We start from the raw sequence: 17,891 nt of genomic DNA, 5'->3' as shown, positions 1-17,891 counted from the left end.
GACTTGTTCCTGGCTACAAGAGACTCTACTATACAAATGTCAGTGACACATCCATAGCTCTACCCACTCTGGCATTTGACAGTAAATTGGCCCTTGGACTGCTGCTTGTGCGTAAATGTGGCCCTCGGGTTGAAGAATATTCCCTAACCACTACATTAGCCACAGGCTCTCATCCGAGACCGCCTTACAGGGCTCTTGCGACCACTGCCCAGCTATTGTGCTTTGGACAGGGGGGACGCTGGCTGCCAGCACCCCCACAGATGAGCCAATCCTGCAAGAGAAGCTGAGATCCACCCCAAGGGGGCTTCGATGTTGGAGGGAAACTGACCAGCCCCTCTTCCAGTGGAGGAAATCCAAAAGGGGCTCTCCCTCCAGCTGTGGGGCAGAAAAGCAGCACAGCATTCTCCCCTCCCCTCCAATGTGCCCCCCAACAAGGCTGCATCAAGAGGTCCCCCCTTTCCCCCCTGCCTGAGCTGCGTTCCATCCTTGGGGGGAATGGGCTGACCTGCAAAAGGGTTGGGGGGCAGCTTCAGTGGAAACAGTTTTGGCCACACTTTGCCTCTGGACTGCGTGGATCAGGCCCCCTCCACACACTTTCTATGGGTTCCCAGAGGGAAGGGAGGGCTCTTCCATCACCCCCTCCCCCTCCCAAAAAACAAATCTTCCTTCCCTCATCAGTCTCCCGTCAGGCCCAGGAATTGCAAAGGCAGCTCCCCTCCCCCAGCTGTGGCCCTCAAAACAACACAGGACATCAACCCCCAACATACAGCCGCCCCCCAAGTGCCCCTCTGCAAAGCTGCATCCCCTTGCCCGGGCTCTGGCTTCCAAGACGGCCTTGCAAAGCCAACCCCGCGGCACTTTGCAAATGGATTGCATGCACCAGGGACCGCCAGAGGAAAAGGAGGGAGTGGCCCCCCTTCCCTCACCCCCCAACAAAAATACCAAATCCTCCACCCCCTTTGCACCTCTTTCTCCTCTGCACGAATTCTTTGTTTACCCAGAATACGAATTAAGACAGCCCCCCAATTCCCCTTCAATATTCCCTCCCCCCTCCATGTGATTAAGACTTCCTGCCTCTCTAGGAACCAGAACTCCTTGCCTTAACCCATCGGAGGACTAAGTGGCAAAAGCTGCTTCTGCCCCCCCACTGCCAACATTTTCCTCCCTCCCTCTGTCCCAATATTGCACCTCATCTTCCTCTCTTGCCTCCCGCAGAAGCAGTGGCAAGATAGGCGTGTGCGTGTCTGCTGTGTGATATATACAATATACACATTTCTGTGTAAAAAGTAAAGTGTTCAGGAGGGACGGTGTAAAAGCTGGAACGGAACACGCCGGAATAGGCTCTTTAGAAAAGAAATTGATGCCAAAAACACTAGGATGTGTTAGAGACACATGAGAACAACATTTAGGAACAAAAACCATCCCGATAGCATTTTTATCAACCCTTTAACAACCAAAATGCCCTCCGGAACGGAATGAACAGCCCCGAACGGTGACTTCCCAGCAAGCCAGACCTCTGAAATTTACCAGTCCCACATGACTACATGGGATGCATGCAGTAAGACACAAAACGTCCACGCAAACCACGTTCCGATACCCGTTCCGGGCTATAATACATTTTTACGTAAAAAAGCCCGGAACGGCGACTTCCCAATCAGCCAGACCTACCAAAATTCACCAGCCACACATGTTGCTGCCTCTCCTTTTGTTGGGAAATGGGAGATAACACAGGATGACCCAGGAACCTCTGGGGTGATCAGCAATACCTTTTCTTGCTGTTTGTAGGTCCACTAAGCAGCACTATTGATGCTGCTATCAGGTTGCGAACGGCTGGTGAATTGGGGAGAGAGAGAGAAAGAGAGATTGGAGGGGCAAGTCGGCTGGCAGAAGGGGGAGAGAAATAGAGTTTGCCTTCTGTGAAATAGATGTGCTATCACAGGAAAAAAAACTGGGTTCAAAGAAGTGCTCTTGTGTGCTTGGGCTCAGACTCCACCTCTGCCTTGTATTCAAGTTCTGGGCCAAACCTCCAGTTTGCTTTCTGTGAAATGAGTTTCTGACACAACTACTTTCAAAATCAAGGTTATTAAAGTCTGGAACCTGTGGGAGGGACTCCTACTCATTGGGCAGAGCGCATGAGGTGGAGGCAGAAGAACTTTCCAGTCAAAAGGCTCTCAGGCAAGAAGGCTGGAGAACAGGACCTTGGACAGCCACTGCCAGTCTGAGGGCCAAACTAGAGGAGATACCAATCATGCAACAAACAATTGCATGATGAGCTTTGCAACACTAAATTGAAGGTGCAGGGCAGCTGATCCCTAGTGGGGTCCTGACATGCACCTGTTATTTACATTGGGAACAACAACAACAACACCAGCTCACCAGTCTAATCACTTTTACTGGCTAGATCCAAAGGAAGAGGCAGGAGGGGACAGGAACAGGGAGTCCTTCAAGAAACCTAGTCCCCGAGTTCAGCAGTTGTGCTACTGACCTCCCAGTCAGTAATCTTCACACTTCTGATTCCCAGAAAATGGCATTCAGAGGCATACTGCTTCCCAGAGAGAAACTACAGGGAAGCATCATTAACAATTGCATAACATGAATTAGTTACACAACATGGATTAGTTTGAAGTTACCAGACCATTCATATATCTGGCCCAGAACTATCTATCCCAACAAACTGCCTCCCCCAATAATTTAAGCAGAGATTTTCTGCAGCTTTGCTGCCTTTCCTAAAGGCCCTTCTATTGCCTGGAGAAGCCATTTGGCTATGTGACCGTTGACAAAACCCAATTCTCACTCCTTTTCTCTATGCGCACCAGATGACAGTGAGGTCCTTCTTTTGCCTGCTAGGAAATAGCACTGAGACCAGATGAGACTGCGGAGTGAAATCAGTTTGGAAAATGTCTTTAAAATACATCAGCAGAAAACTAGTGAATTCATTTTACTTTATGAAAGATGTTAGAATAGCCAATACAAAAAACATCTAAGCAAAATAATAAATAATAATAATAAATAAAATTTTATTTTTGAGTCGCCTATCTGGCCGAATAAACGGCCACTCTAGGCGACGTACAATATCATGATAAAATACAATACAACCAGAAATATAATAAAATTAAACAGCATTAAACAACATTAGAAACTGACCCATCCCCAGAGACCCCATAGGCCTGCCTGAATAGCCAGGTCTTTAAGGCCCGGCGGAAACCTGTCAGGGAGGGGGTGTGGCGAAGATCGAAAGGAAGGGAGTTCCAGAGGGTGGGGGCCACAATCGAAAATGCCCTCTTTCTGGTCCTCACCAGCCTAGGTGTTTTAACTGATGGGACCGAGAGAAGGTCTTGTGTGGCTGATCTTGTCATGTGGCTTAATTGGTGATGCTGGAAGCGCTCCTTCAGATAAACTGGGCCGGAACTGTATAGGGTTTTAAAGGTCAATACCAACACCTTGAATTGGACCCGGTAAACAACTGGTAACCAGTGTAGATCCACTAACACCGGGGTGATATGATCATGGCGACGGCTGTTCTTAATCAAGCGCGGTGCCGCATTCTGTACCAGCTGTAATTTCCGGACCGTTTTCAAGGGTAACCCCACGTAGAGCACATTACAGTAGTCTAAGCGAGAGGAGACCAGGGCATGTATCACCCGTGGGAGCAGATGTACAGGAAGGCAGGGTTGTAGCCTCCGTAGCAGATGTAATTGACACCAAGCCACCCGGCTCACTGCTGAGACCTGAGCCTCCATAGACAAGGCTACGGACCTGGTCTTTCAGGGGTAATTTTACCCCATTAAACATCAGGTCTATATCCCCCAACCTTCTCTTGTCCCCCACGAGCAACACCTCGGTCTTGTCGCGGTTTAGTTTCAGCCTATTCCTTCCCATCCATTCACTTACAGAATCCAGGCACTTGTACATGGTATCCACAGCCAACTCTGGTGAGGACTTAAACGAGAGATAGAGCTGAGTGTCATCTGCATATTGGTGACACTGCAGCCCGAATCTCCTGATGATGGCTCCCAGCGGTTTTACATAGATGTTGAATAGCATGGGGGAGAGGATAGATCCCTGTGGCACTCCGCAATTGAGAGGCCAATAAAAACCATGTTATACACAAAAATACATGTTTTAGTTATTTATATTAATAAAATGTGTACACTGCAGAAGAATTTTATAAAGAATATAAAATGTACATTAAAATGGTCAATAAAAAATCAACATTTAAAAAAGACTAAAAATCAATAAAATCAACAGTTAAAGGTATGCTAAACTAAACTATATGAAAACAATCAGTAAGGAGACCATTAGAAACAAGGACTAGTATTTTTTTAAATCACTTCCCTGAAAGTATCTCAAAAATACCAACAATAATAAAAAAATCATATGCAAACCAATGAAAAACATTTTAAAATCCCATAAAAACAGTAATAAAGCTCTGCCCTTAAAACGTTTGTTGAAAAAGGAAGGTCTTCTATAGGCACCACAGAAAAAAGACACCTGTCTGATATGTAACAGGAGGAAGTTCAAAAAAGTAGATGCCACCACACAAAAGGCCAGGTTTCTCTATCATGCACAGTGGACTTCCCAATGAGATGGTATGCGTAAGAGGCCATCCTCTGCAGATTTCAGTGATGGGCTGCATATATAACAGGTGAGATAATTTTTTAAGCATCCTGGCCCCAACCTGTATAGGGCTTTAATCTATGTAGCCTGCAAGATGAAGAATAAAGCTCCCATTGAAGTTATTTCCATACTCCCTAAATTTCAATTGTTTCTCCTGTGTATCCCCTGTGATGTAAGCCTACTGCTTTCATTGAATCTCTTTCCATACTCCGTGCATTAAAAAAGTTACTCCAGTGTTTTTTCATGCGAAGTAAGTGTGCTCTGACTGAACCTCTTTCCACTCACTACATTTAAATGGTTTCTCCCGTGTGGGTTCTGTGATGTAATTTAAGGCTACTGCTTCGACTGAAGCTCTTTCCACACTCCCTGCATTTAAATGGTTTCTCCCCTGTGTGTGTTCGGTGATGTAATTTCAGGCTACTGCTTACACTGAAGCTCTTTCCACACTCACTGCATTTAAAAGGTTTCTCCCCTGTGTGTGTTCTTTCATGTAATGTAAGGTGACCGCTCTGACTGAAGCGCTTTCCACACTCCCTGCATTTAAATGGCTTCTCCCCTGTGTGGGTTCTGTGATGTAAAATAAGTTTACTGTTTACACTGAAGCTCTTTCCACACTCCCTGCATTTAAATGGTTTCTCCCCTGTGTGGGTTCTTTCATGTGATGTAAGTTGACCATTCTCAGGGAAGCTCTTTCCACACACCATGCATTTAAATGGTTTCTCCCCTGTGTGGGTTCTTTGATGCGAAGTAAGGTCACTGCTCTGACTGAAGCTCTTTCCACACTCTCTGCATTTAAATGGTTTCTCCCCTGTGTGGGTTCTGTGATGTAAAGTAAGGTGACTGCTCTGACTGAAGCTCTTTCCACACTCCCTGCATTTAAATGGTTTCTCCCCTGTATGGGTTCTTTCATGTAAAGTAAGGTTACTGTTTACACTGAAGCTCTTTCCACACTCCCTGCATTTAAATGGTTTCTCGCCTGTATGGGTTCTTTCATGTAAAGTAAGGCTACTGTTCTGACTGAAGCACTTTCCACACTCCCGGCATGTAAATGGTTTCTCCCCTGTGTGGGTTCTGTGATGTAAAGTAAGTTTACTGCTCTCACTGAAGCTCTTTCCACACTCCTTGCATTTAAATGGTTTCTCCCCTGTGTGGGTTCTGTGATGTGAAGTAAGGCTATTTTTTACACTGAAGCTCTTTCCACATTCCATGCATTTAAATGGTTTTTCTCTGGTGTGTGTTCTTTGATGAAAACTATGACAAGTAGAGGATTTCTTGCTCCCATTCTTTGGCTGCTTTCTTTCAGACGTTTTTGGTCCTGTGTGATTTCCAAATATCTCTTTTTGACTCTCAGTCTTGGCTATTACCAGTGGCACCATCTGTGGTTTTCTATAATTCACATTCTGCCGGTCACCTGCTGAGGGGGAAGAGGGTTGAAAAAAACACATTGGAATTTCAAGGCAAAAACAAAGCATTTCATCACAGATGAAGCCCAATTATCTGCTTCTCTATTTTTGCATCTCCATAATTCTCCCCTTTTATCTTTGCATAGCCCTCCCTCCCTATTCAATATCTATAAAACTCGCTGACAAAACGCCTGTCGGCAGTAAACTCTCACCCTCCTGTCTTGGCAAGGAGACACTTAACCTGTCTTCTATATGCCGACGACATTGCCCTGTTATGCCAAACGCAGGTGGGCTTACGTCATCTCTTAAGAGAACTTGCCTCCTTTTGTGTGGATGAACTTTTGAGAATTAACTATGCGAAATGTAAGGTTTTAGTTTTCGCCAAAGTAGACATAAACACCGCTGGCAAATTGACAACCATATTATTGACCAAGTCAACGCCTTCAGTTACCTTGGCATTGCATTCCATCCCTTAGGTTCTTGGAATGCGCATTTTGTCCAGTCTGCTACGACCGCACAGAAATCAGCCAGAGCTTTACTGACCTTCTTTTATACAAAGGGCGGTCAGTACATTCTGGCAGCAGTCCAGGTATTCAACGCCAAGGTGCTTCCTCAACTTCTTTACGGGACCCAAATTTGTAGTGGAGGCAATTACGCATGGTTGGAGAGGGTACAATCTAAATTCATGAGGTCCGTTTTGGGCGCTCCGAGATGTGTCCCCAATGTGACCTTACGCTTGGAATTAGGTGCCCTTCTGATTGAGACCCACGCTTGGATATTAAAATTTAACTACTGGATGAAGCTGCTATTTTTACCCACGGGATTGCCCCCATTAACTTTGGAAGATTCCTTCCAATCTCAATGGCATCGGGTAATGATTCACAAATTCGGAACTCTCGGTTTTTCGCTCCCAGCGATTGGTGCCCTAGGCCATACGGCCGCTAAAACAACAATTATCCAATGCCTCAAAGATGTTGAGAATCAGAACAACATGAGCCTAGTTGCCGCTTATTCACAATGCAGTATTAATGTAAATCCCTGTAACTTGGCCACTTACATTTCAAGTTTATCTACCCCAAAACACAGGAGAGCTTTTACCCTGGCACGATTTAATGTTCTGCCCTCGGCACTATGGAGGGTAGATACAGGGGAGTCGATTGTTATGATCGAACTTGCCCCTGTGGAGCAGATGCGGTGGAGACAGTGAACCTTGTACTACTTTGCTGCCCTTTTTATTCAGATCTCCGCCTTAAGTTCATCTCCCCACTTTTATCTAATATTCTTCTGAGCCCAGAAGCTATGATTTTACAATATTTAACTGCAGATTCAGAATCACGGATCACTCCGAGGTCGCTTCGTTCTGCACAGGTGCTATAGCTCGCAGGAGGGACCTAATGCGATGTCTATTAGATCAAGGTTTTAGCTAGATTACTATGTGGACCCGGTTTTAGCTTTTTAGCTTTCGCACTGCACTGATACTGTATTGTATTATATCTCCACTCTGATATTCAGAGGATCCGTAATTATATCGCTGGTCTTGGACCGTAATAAAGATTTTACGTTATCTTTGCATGGCCAGATGAAAGCAAGGTTACCTGAATATCCTGCAGTCTCACACAGCAACATAAATTCCTTTCAGGTCCATATAACACTTGATGTCACTAAGCCCAGATTTGTCTGGATTTTCCTCCTACTGCCATACAACAGTGATATATATTTCTTAAATAATATGCAATGAAAAGTGGGGTGTGGAGGAAGAGAAGGGCAGCAAGTCTGCAGAACAGGACAAATTGGGCACAGCTCACTTCTCCTTGATTCTTAATAATTTGACTGCAGTCAAAAGAGCCGGTCAGACAGAAATATAGGAACAAATGAAGTTGTGATATACTAAATCAGACCCCTGGTCCCTCGAGCTCAGTACTGTCAATACTGGCTGGCAGCTGCGCTGCAGGTTTTCAGATAAAGACACTTCCAAATTCCACCTGAAGATTCAAGGGATTAAACTTAGCTGAGCTAAGACAGGGATGGCCAAAGACCAACACTACACGAGTTTGCAATGATGCTCTGAACCGTAAGGGGAATTCCTGACTGATCTCTCCCCTTCATCAAAGCCCTGTCCAATTAGATCTTGTTCTTCCAGCCAAGAGACTAAGCCCAGGTTTGACATTTCTTTCAAAGATACAGATAAGCTAGTTAGTTCTGAACTGAAATTATTCTCCTCTCTCCAAAAGAAAGAAAGATCTTAGATCTCCTGGAGATGAATAGCACAGGGACATGTAGATCCAAATGTCTCTTGTGGACAAGAAACTGTTCAAAAACCTCAATTCAGTGACACTGTGGAAACCAATCCAGCTATCTTAATTTGGGGGATTTCTCAGCAGATGGGAAGGAAACTTCAACCTGGATGCCATTCCCCCTCCTTATATGAACAGCCTGGCTGGATCAGACCACAGGCCTATCTATTCCAGCATCCTCACAGTGCCAAAGTGGATGCAGATGGGAAGTCTACAGGGAGCACATGAAGGCATCACTTAGCTCCAGCTGTTTTTCTGATTCCAGAGATATCACATCTATTTATTCATTTATAGGCTCTTTGTATACCGCTATTTCATTAGAAACGTCAAAGCAGTTTACAACACGTTAAGAAAAGGCAACCACCATAAATTAAAAACATCAAATATACAATAAAAACAAAGGTCAAGTGTTGTGAAAAGAGCATGCTCTTAATTGCCTGCCTGGTGCAACAGAACGGTTTTCAGCAGGCGCTTCGAAGTTAAAACAGAAGACGCCTGCTGAACCTCTGTTGGCAGAGCTTTGCAGAGAACTGGGCCGATGACACTGAAGGCTCGATTTCTTGTCAATGTTCAAATCATTTAAACTCTATAAAATCTAGTTTCAAAGGAGATGAAGCTTCATCATATATAGGGGATATTTTACAAATGAATGCAAGCAAGAGTGAATTCGTTACAAGAAATTTTAAATGTCTCTATGCAAAGCACAGTAGCAAGCTGGAGGATGCAAAGGGAGACATCCTGGTTTGCTCCAAGAAAGCTAAATTGAGGAAGGTAACCTGGAAAGAAGGTGATGTGGAAGAATAGTGACCAACTAATTTCAGAGATGAAAGGGAGACATCCTGGATAAACTGAGGAAGGTAACCTGGGACGCACGTGCAAGAAAGGAAGATGCTTTAAATGCAATTATAATGCCAATATAGAGGTACTGATTAAACAGAAATTATAACTTTAGGGTTTCTATAGGTTTCAATTAATCATAAAATGGCATCAGTATTTGTTAGGGAAAAGCTTTAAAAGAGCAGGTCACTTTGGGTCACCAATGATTGATATTTGAGGTTTAGAAAGTACTGAAGGTCACAAATAGCAGAACCAAAAGGAGACAGAAACCACAAAGTTTAATTTCAAAAAGTCGAACAAGCGTGCACTTTGAAAACAACCTATGTAGTCAGGGCAGACACTTTCCAGGAAAGAAGGAGATGTGGAAGGCTAGTGACCAACTAATTTCAGAGATTTGACATTAAAACATCTTTAAGTAAGAGGGGGGAACATCGGTGAGGGTATATAAAGAACACGTCATCACTCCCTGACCATCCAGAGACGGATCCTATGTTCTCTGAGCTACCACTTAGTCCCAGCAGCCTGGGCATTGCTTTTGGAGCATGGGGGTGCCCCTCTGCTGAGTTCCTCAACTCGCAGAGTAAGGAAGATCTTTCATGCCTACAAGCTACTTCATTGCTGCTAAGGATCCATTGGAGAAGCTTTGCTGATTTGAGAGTGAATGTGCATGCTTGTAATCTTCCTCTTTCCTCTTTTAAGAAAGCATTTATATTTGATGTCACACTTTTGATTACTGCTGAAAATAGAGAGTGCTTCAAAGGCACATAGCACACGCTATTGCCAACCCTACACCTATGTGGGGGAAGCGTGGGGTATTTGAGGTGTTGGGGTACTCCCTCTGGGTTCCTGGAGACCACCAAGATTCAGTGTTGTGAAATCCTTCTACAGCTTCCCTGAGTAATCTTTCAAGTCCATACCTACTGATCTCTCCCTTTCATCAGAGCCACATACAACTGGATCATGCTCTTCCAGCCAAGAGGTGAAGCCTAGTTTTGACATTCCCAAATTATCCTCTCCTCCCCAAAGCAAACAAAGATTTTAGATCTGGAACTGATTAGTACAGGGACCCAAGTTATCCTCCTGACCAGTTGCCTGGAGGTGTACATAAATCTCAACTCAGGGGCTCTGTGGAAACCAATCCAGCCATCTTAATTTGGGGGATTCCTCAGCAGGTAGAAAAGAAACTTCAACCTAGCGGCTCTTCCTCAGAACAGCCCTGTGGAATCAGACCACAGGCCTATCTGCTTTATCTGGGACGGCTCAGGACTTCATGGTTTCCATGACAACCATGGGGCTGTCTCAATTTGGTTCTGGCCCGACGCATGTGTCAGACATACCCTTGATTTGATCTTCGTCACTGGACATGGAGATGGTGATCTGGAGGTTGGGGATTTATCATCTATTCCTTTGTCATGGACAGATCACCGCTTGCTGAAGTTTAGGCTCACAGCAGCCCTTTCCCTCTGCAAGGGCGGGGGACCTATTAAATTGGTCCACCCCCGGAGAGTAATGGATCCTGAGGGTTTCCAAAGGGCTCTGGGGGGTTTTCCGACTGAGAAGACTGGCACTCCTGTCGAAGCCCTGGTTGAACTGTGGAATACGGAAATGACCCGGGCGGTTGACACGATCTCTCCCATGCGCCCCCTCCTATGCAGAGCTCATACAGCTCCATGGTATACCTTGGAGCTGAGAGCGATGAAGCAAGAGAGGAGGAGGCTTGAGTGCAGATGGAGGCGAACTCCCAATGAATGCAATTACACCTTGGTAAGTGCTTGTTCTAAGCAGTATATAGTAGCGGTGAGGGCAGCAAAAAAGAGATATTTTGCTGATACTATTAAGTCATCACTCTCCCGCCCAGCGGAGCTCTTTAAAATTGTGCGAGGGCTTTTACATTCTGGTCCTCGGGATATTATAGATTCATCTGTAGCCCGCTGTGATGAGTTCGCCAAGCACTTCCAAGATAAGATCGCATGCATTCGCTGGGACTTAGACTCCAATATTATAGCAGTTAGACCTAATGAAGTATCCAGATCACGGTCTTGTCCTCATTTATTGGATGAGTTTCAGTCTGTGCAGCTTGAGGATGTTGACAGGATCCTTGGACTGGTGCGGGTGACCACATCTGTACTGGATCCTTGCCCCTCTTGGCTGGTGAAAGCTGGCAGGACCGGAACCGCCGGCTGGGCCAAGGAGGTAATAAATGCCTCTTTAAGAGAGGGAGTGGTCCCTGACTGCCTAAAAGAGGAAGAGGTGAGACCACTCCTGAAGAAACCCTCCTTGGACCCAGATAACTTGAACAACTATAGACCTGTGGCGAATGTTCCATTCCTGGGCAAGATCCTGGAGCGGGTGGTTGCCGGCCAGCTCCAGGGGCTCTTGGATGACACTGATTATCTTGATCCATTTCAATCCAGTTTTAGGCCCGGTATTGGCACTGAAACAGCCTTGGTCGCCCTGTATAATGACCTCTGTCGCGAGAGGGACAGGAGTTTTGGGGTGCGTTGTCATCAGTATGCTGATGACACACAACTCTATTTCTCCTTTTCATCCTCTTCAGGTGAGGCTGTTAATGTGCTAAACCGCTGCCTGGCTGTGATAATGGACTGGATGGGAGCTAACAAACTGAAGCTCAATCCTGACAAGACCGAGACGCTGTTGGTGAGTGCCTTCATTGTCCAGATGGAGGATGTTCATCCTGTTCTTGATGGGGTTACACTCCCCTTGAAGGAACAGGTTCGTAGCTTGGGAGTTCTTTTCGATCCTTCCTTGTCTCTTGAGACCCAGGTGGCCTCGGTGGCACGGAATGCTTTCTACCATCTTTGACTGGTAGCCCAGCTATGTCCCTATCTGGACAGTGACGACCTCGCCTCAGTTGTTCACACTCTGGTAACATCTAGGGTGGACTACTGCAATGCGCTCTACGTTGGGCTGCCCTTGAAGATAGTTCGGAAACTACAGCTAGTCCAGAATGCAGCGGCCAGATTACTGACGTGGACCAGAAGGTCTGCTCATATAACACCTGTTCTGGCTCATCTGCACTGGCTTCCTATTTGTTTCCGGGCTAGATTCAAAGTGCTGGTTTTGACCTATAAAGCCCTACACGGCATGGGACCGCAATACCTGGTGGAACGCCTCTCCCAATATGAACCTACCCATACACTGCGCTCAACATCTAAGGCCCTCCTCCGGGTGCCATCCCATCGAGAAGCCCGGAGGGTTGTGACTTCCGGGAAGGGTGACTTAGCCTGTGCCTGCTCTTGAGACGGGCTCCCGCCTCAAGAGAAGCTTATTCAGATATAAATCAGTCAAAACATTTTTTTTTTTGACTGATAAAACTTCTCCCGGGCAGGGAGAAACGAAGAGATTAACCTCAAAGCCTATTTTTGTTGGGAGGATCAGATTTCATTAATTTATGGGACGAGATCCAGCCGACAAAGGTGGGACGGATTTTCAACAAGCTCCATCTGATAAAGCGACACGTTCATCTTTTCTACAAAGAGAGAACGGACTAACAGGCAAGCACCCTTCTTTCTATATTTCTTTTTTACTTGACTCAAATTGTTGCAGTAACAGGAGATTTGCCAGATTGATCGGCTTTGGACTTCTCCTTGGTGAGCTATAACTCTTTTTTGCTATCTCTGTTTTTGTTGCAAAAAGCTGTCCTGGATTTGCATTCTAAAGATATACACAGAAGAGGGATTTCTATTCCTGATTTATATTTTGAAGAATATTACATTGTCTGAGACTACTCTCTTTTTGGTTTATTTTATTTTGACGAATCTGTTTCCTGACGACGCCATTAATTGTTTCGATCCTGGGAACTGCATTTTGTTTACTTAAGCATGGAGAGATAAGGCTGGCTGCTCTGTTTATACTGTGATGTCACCAAGTTTGGAGTATTAACCCAATTGTTGCTGAAATAAGAAGTGGTTCTCTTATATTCTTCTTTTAAAATGGCAATCAAGAAAGTGGCTGAGAATCTGGAAGTAATTATGTCACAGAAAATAATGGATGTGATTGAGATAACGAAACAAACCCTGCAACAGGGTTGCAACGAGCTGAAAATTGAATTGAGCAAAATGACGCAGGAGTTTAAAGGAATAGAGGTCCCTGTGAGAGAGGAGACCCTGGAGACTGGAACAAACGTGGAACAGGAAAAAGATCTGGAGTTTATGGATTTTAGAAATAAAATCTACTGTTTGGAATTCAATGTTATTTCTGAAGAAATTAATGATGATATTAGAGATAAAGTTATCAATGGCATGGATAATCTTCTGGATTGGAATGATGTGATGGAGACTAATATAGAGAAAACCTATGGAATTAACTGCAGTCATGTGACAATGGAAAAACTTTCACGAGATGAGCCAGTGCATTTTGTAAAAAAGAACAGAGATATGATTTTACAGCAGTATTTCAGCAACCTATTCAGAATGGATGGCAAGAAAATATTTGGGATAGAGGTAATTCCCATCAGACTCTTACTATATGACTATGGTTATGACAGCAAGATTATTACGGAATATTGATAATGGAAGATTGGACACTGAAATTACTGGACTTAACAAGACTATTGAAGATGGAAGATGGAAGATGGAACTAATAGGGATAATAGAATAATGGCTACTGAAATTATTGAACCTAACAGATTCTGATGAGATGGAATAATCGAAATGTTTATTTTGACTATGGTTATGACAATAAGATTATTATAATTATTAATGAGATAGATTAATCGACATGTTTATCTGGAAAAAAATTGATAGATACATTTCTTAAAGAATTGAAACCTCTCTTTGACTTTTTGTGGAAAGAATAAAGTAATGTTTATGAGATTTGATGACTAAGTAAGATAACTACTGGAGGAAAGTGATTTTATAATATGATTTAAGAGGTAGGACTGTTATATATTGTAGACTTATAACTGATTTGATCTGTGACAAATGGGAAGTCAATATTTTACTTTTTATTTTTTTTTTGTTTAACTGTCTTTGATTTTTTATTTTTTTTTTATTTTTGAATGTTTTATGATTTTGTCTTGTATGTTTTATGAAAACTTGAATAAAAATTATTGTAAAAAAAAAAGAGAAGCCCGGAGGGTTGTGACTAGAACTAGGGCCTTTTCGGTAGTGGCCTCCGAACTGTGGAATAGTCTTACTGATGAGGAACGCCTGGCGCCGACGCTGCTATCCTTTTGGCGCCAGGTGAAAACCTTTGTATACTCCCAGGCATTTTAAAGTGTATTTTAAATTGTATTTTATAGTGTATTTTATCAGTATTTTCATTATTGTTGTATTTTGACGTTGTTGGTTCTTTGTTATTGTTTGTTTTGATCTTTGATTTTGTTATACTTATTGTATTTATATATTGTGCTTGTTTTATCTCTTATGTACACCGCCCAGAGAGCCTTTTCGGCTTAGGGCGGTATATAAATAAAATAAAATAAATAAATAAAATAAATATCTAGTCCAGCATCCTCACAGTGCCTGATCAGATGCGAATGGGAAGTCTACAGGGAGGACATAAAGGCACCACCCTCCGATCTGACATAAGATGTGCGGCAGATAAAGGTGAGGCTTCAAAAGAACCACCAGGACCTTGAAATAGGCTGCGAATTGCTCCTTTGCTGGACTGGGGCACACTTGCACCTGCCAGTCAGCTGATCAGTGGTTGAATGAGTCTTTGCTCAAGGTAGGGGAAGCTGTTTCCAATGAATGGAAATCACTTCTCCCTCCCAGCGCTGCTCTGTGAAGCAGCCCCATTCAGCTCCTGAAGTTGAAAGAAGCAGTATGGGGTGGCGAGCCAAGGGCTCAGCTTGGCTGTGGGTGCCTGTTCCCTTTCGGAAGCCACTGCTTTTTAGAAAGATCGGCTGTGCATGGGACTTCTCTGGCAGACAGCCCATCCGAAAGGCACCTTTTTTCCCTCCGTCCCTGCACTATGAAAGGAGGGGGAAGGGTGCTTCAGAGAGCACTTTGCAGCTTTAAGACAGTCACTGTGCTCCCAACGGGGCAAGGGTTGCACTCAGGTCCTGCTTGCTTGCTTCCTATGGGCATGCTGCCATTGGCCTGATCCAGCAGGCTCTTCTTAAAGACATCAAAGATGTTCTCCAGGAGAACTCACGCCCTGATGTGTCAATTAATCTGGAACGAATCATATTACACAGGAACTGAAAAATCCTACAATTTCCAAACCAAAATGGGGCCTCAACGCAGCTGCACATCTACCTGTTGATGTCGCATCTTTGGGATACTGGATAAAGGGATCTTTTCTTTCTTCCCAACACGAATGGTGGTCCGACTCTTTGAAGGAAATAGACAAGACTAGTTACTTTTGACCAGAAAATATTCAGCCGTTACAAACAGAGATTTTTATAGATAAGAAAAGGTATAATTTTGATCTGGTAAGTCCTGCTCTCGGTGAATAGAACAGAGTTGTGTGGACCAAGTAGGGTCAGTCTGGCACTTGTGAACATGCGTCCACTGGGCATGAAGCTCATCTTGAAATGCCTGTTGTGAGTGAACCTAGTAAAGCCAGCTTCTTAGTAGGCTGCAAACTACTAGGGCAGAACCTAGTAAAGTCAGCAACAGTGGATGCAATTCACTGTGTCACAGGCCACCTGTATTTATAGAGATTGGCCATCTCCAATTCTTTATAATTGATTTACATAGAATTATGTGTGGAAAAGTAGCGCAAACAATACAAGCCAAAACATGAGTAAAAAGACAAGCTGCCAGTTAAAGTGTCTTTTTTCCTTTGAGTTTTGTTTACAGTAGTTCCAAAATAAATTCTTTCCCGTAAAGTATCAACATTTTATAAGGAGTCCGGGCATTCAGCCAATGATCATGTCTATATATGGCTGAAGCTGTACAGGGGTGAGTCAGGAGAACGTATTAGAATACAACATCAGCATCAAGATGCAGGTTAGGATGAGAGTTCAAATGATGGAAACAAGAGTATAGTTGTAATATGAGCATGAACTGACAGAGTCTAGATCAGGGTTTCCCAACCTTTGGTCCACAGATGTTGCTGGACTACAGTTCCCATAATTCCTGACCATTGGCCATGCTGGATGGGGCTGATGGGAGTTGTAGTCCCACAACATCTGTGGCTCAAAGGTCGGGAAACCCTGGTCTAGATAGATACAAACTAGAGCTATAAAAGACAGACAGCCTTGGGGATTTTTACCAGTTGTCCGTGACACTGGTCGAAGAAAGAACCACCTGCTCTGAGTGTTAAGCTCCACACGCAGCAAAGGTGAGATCACTCCTTTTCAGATGGAAATCAATGTGACCTATGCTGTCCTTTGAAATGCAACACGTTAGCGTACATCCCCTTTGTATGTGCTGTGTAAGACCTATGTTCTGATATGTGGCTATGTCCACAAAGTATAGTAAATTAGACGTGTTAATTATACATAGACACTGATAAAGATTTCCTTTCTTGATCGGCCATTAGATATTCCTAGATGTAAAAAGATTCTTGGCTGGGATCTCTGGCCACTTGGTTCACCTGGTCAGACCTAACTGCCGGCAAAAACTATTATGTATATCACACACGCACACGCCTGTCTTGCTTCTGCTACTGCAGGAGGGAAGAGAGGAAGATGAGGTGCAATGTTGGGCATTGCTGGTTTCTGTTATCAGTTCGTTATTTTCTTCCATTATTTTACAGCTCTGCTATTAGTGGATATTTACTTATTCATTGTCATGTAGGTGAATTATACGTCACCTTTTTGGACAGGACAGTTTATAATACAGAAGAAGTAGATAAGAATATATAAACATCCCCAAAAAACTCCCACAGTCTATCCAAACACACAATGAAACACTGAATGACAACTATTAAAAGCAGCAGGAATTTCGGGTCTGTCTTCCTCTGAACACCTTCCCCAAAAGATGTGTCTTCACCGACGGCATGGAAGTATAAAGAGACGAGGCCTGACGTAGGGAGAATGTTCCATGTCGAGGAGCCTTTACTGAGAAATCACCATGTACCTCATCCCGTGTAGGGACCACCAGGAAGGCCTCATCTGCTGATCTTAAAGCACGGGAGATTCATACAGGTGAAGGTGATGTTCGCTGGCTACTACTTTATGAGCCTGGGAGACCCTCCATCTCAATATTGCCAATATGAGCTTTAAAAATGGCTTCTATCTGGGTCACTTTGCAACAGAAACAAAGAGGCCTGATGGGAAAAAGTCGCCTAAGGAGTACAATTGGTCTTCTCAGCTGAGATGACATTGCAAGTCGTATGCACAGGACATGACCTGGTCAGGAGAGACAACTCCCTCAGCTAACCAATGTGGGAATCTGCTTTGAAACCTTTCCCAAAAGTGGATAAAACTGAACTCCTGGTCCCACTCTGGGTTCCAGTTTGTGCGGTTCCTTTTGCAGCTTGAAATCTATCTTAGCCCCAGATGTCAACTGGGGTCTGACTCCATCACTCTCCCCTGCTTTTCATTCATCACCGCAGGTTCCTGCCTTCTCTGGACCCTTTCCTGCTGGAGCAAAGGTCCCCTTTTCAAGGGCGCTGCTGCAATTCCTGCTTTCCCGGGATCTCTGCTAGCTGAGGGAACGGCCCTTGTTCCAGCTGCCAAGGAGCCTTTCTCGGGGACCTTCTTGCCTCCTGCCTTTGCTGTGTCTCTGCCTGAGTCAAAGAGTCTCTGTGCTCCAGTTCTGCTTCCAGACTTCCCACCAGGGCTGGCAAAGCTAAATCTTGCTCTCTGTCCTGTCTTCTGGAG

General features: G+C 44.3%; 1 protein-coding gene across 4 annotated transcripts in view; it reads right to left on the bottom strand.

Moving 5' to 3' along the window:
• The window catches only part of LOC133381685 (oocyte zinc finger protein XlCOF6-like), a 74,916-nt gene that overhangs the window by 18,094 nt on the left and 38,931 nt on the right, over positions 1-17,891 (bottom strand). For 2 of the 4 annotated variants that reach the window (XM_061621076.1, XM_061621078.1), the window contains exon 1: positions 5,046-6,000. In XM_061621076.1, coding sequence (XP_061477060.1) covers positions 5,046-5,993 — 948 coding nt within the window. In that variant the 5' untranslated portion in view covers positions 5,994-6,000. Of the gene's footprint in view, positions 1-4,939 lie in introns of those variants that run through there. The other 2 variants (XM_061621077.1, XM_061621079.1) reach the window with 2 other exon arrangements.

This window comes from Rhineura floridana, chromosome 3 (assembly GCF_030035675.1).
Source record: "Rhineura floridana isolate rRhiFlo1 chromosome 3, rRhiFlo1.hap2, whole genome shotgun sequence".
Taxonomy (NCBI): domain Eukaryota; kingdom Metazoa; phylum Chordata; class Lepidosauria; order Squamata; family Rhineuridae; genus Rhineura; species Rhineura floridana.
Note: the sequence above shows the minus strand (reverse complement) of the source record. Positions and strands in the feature narration are given on the sequence as shown.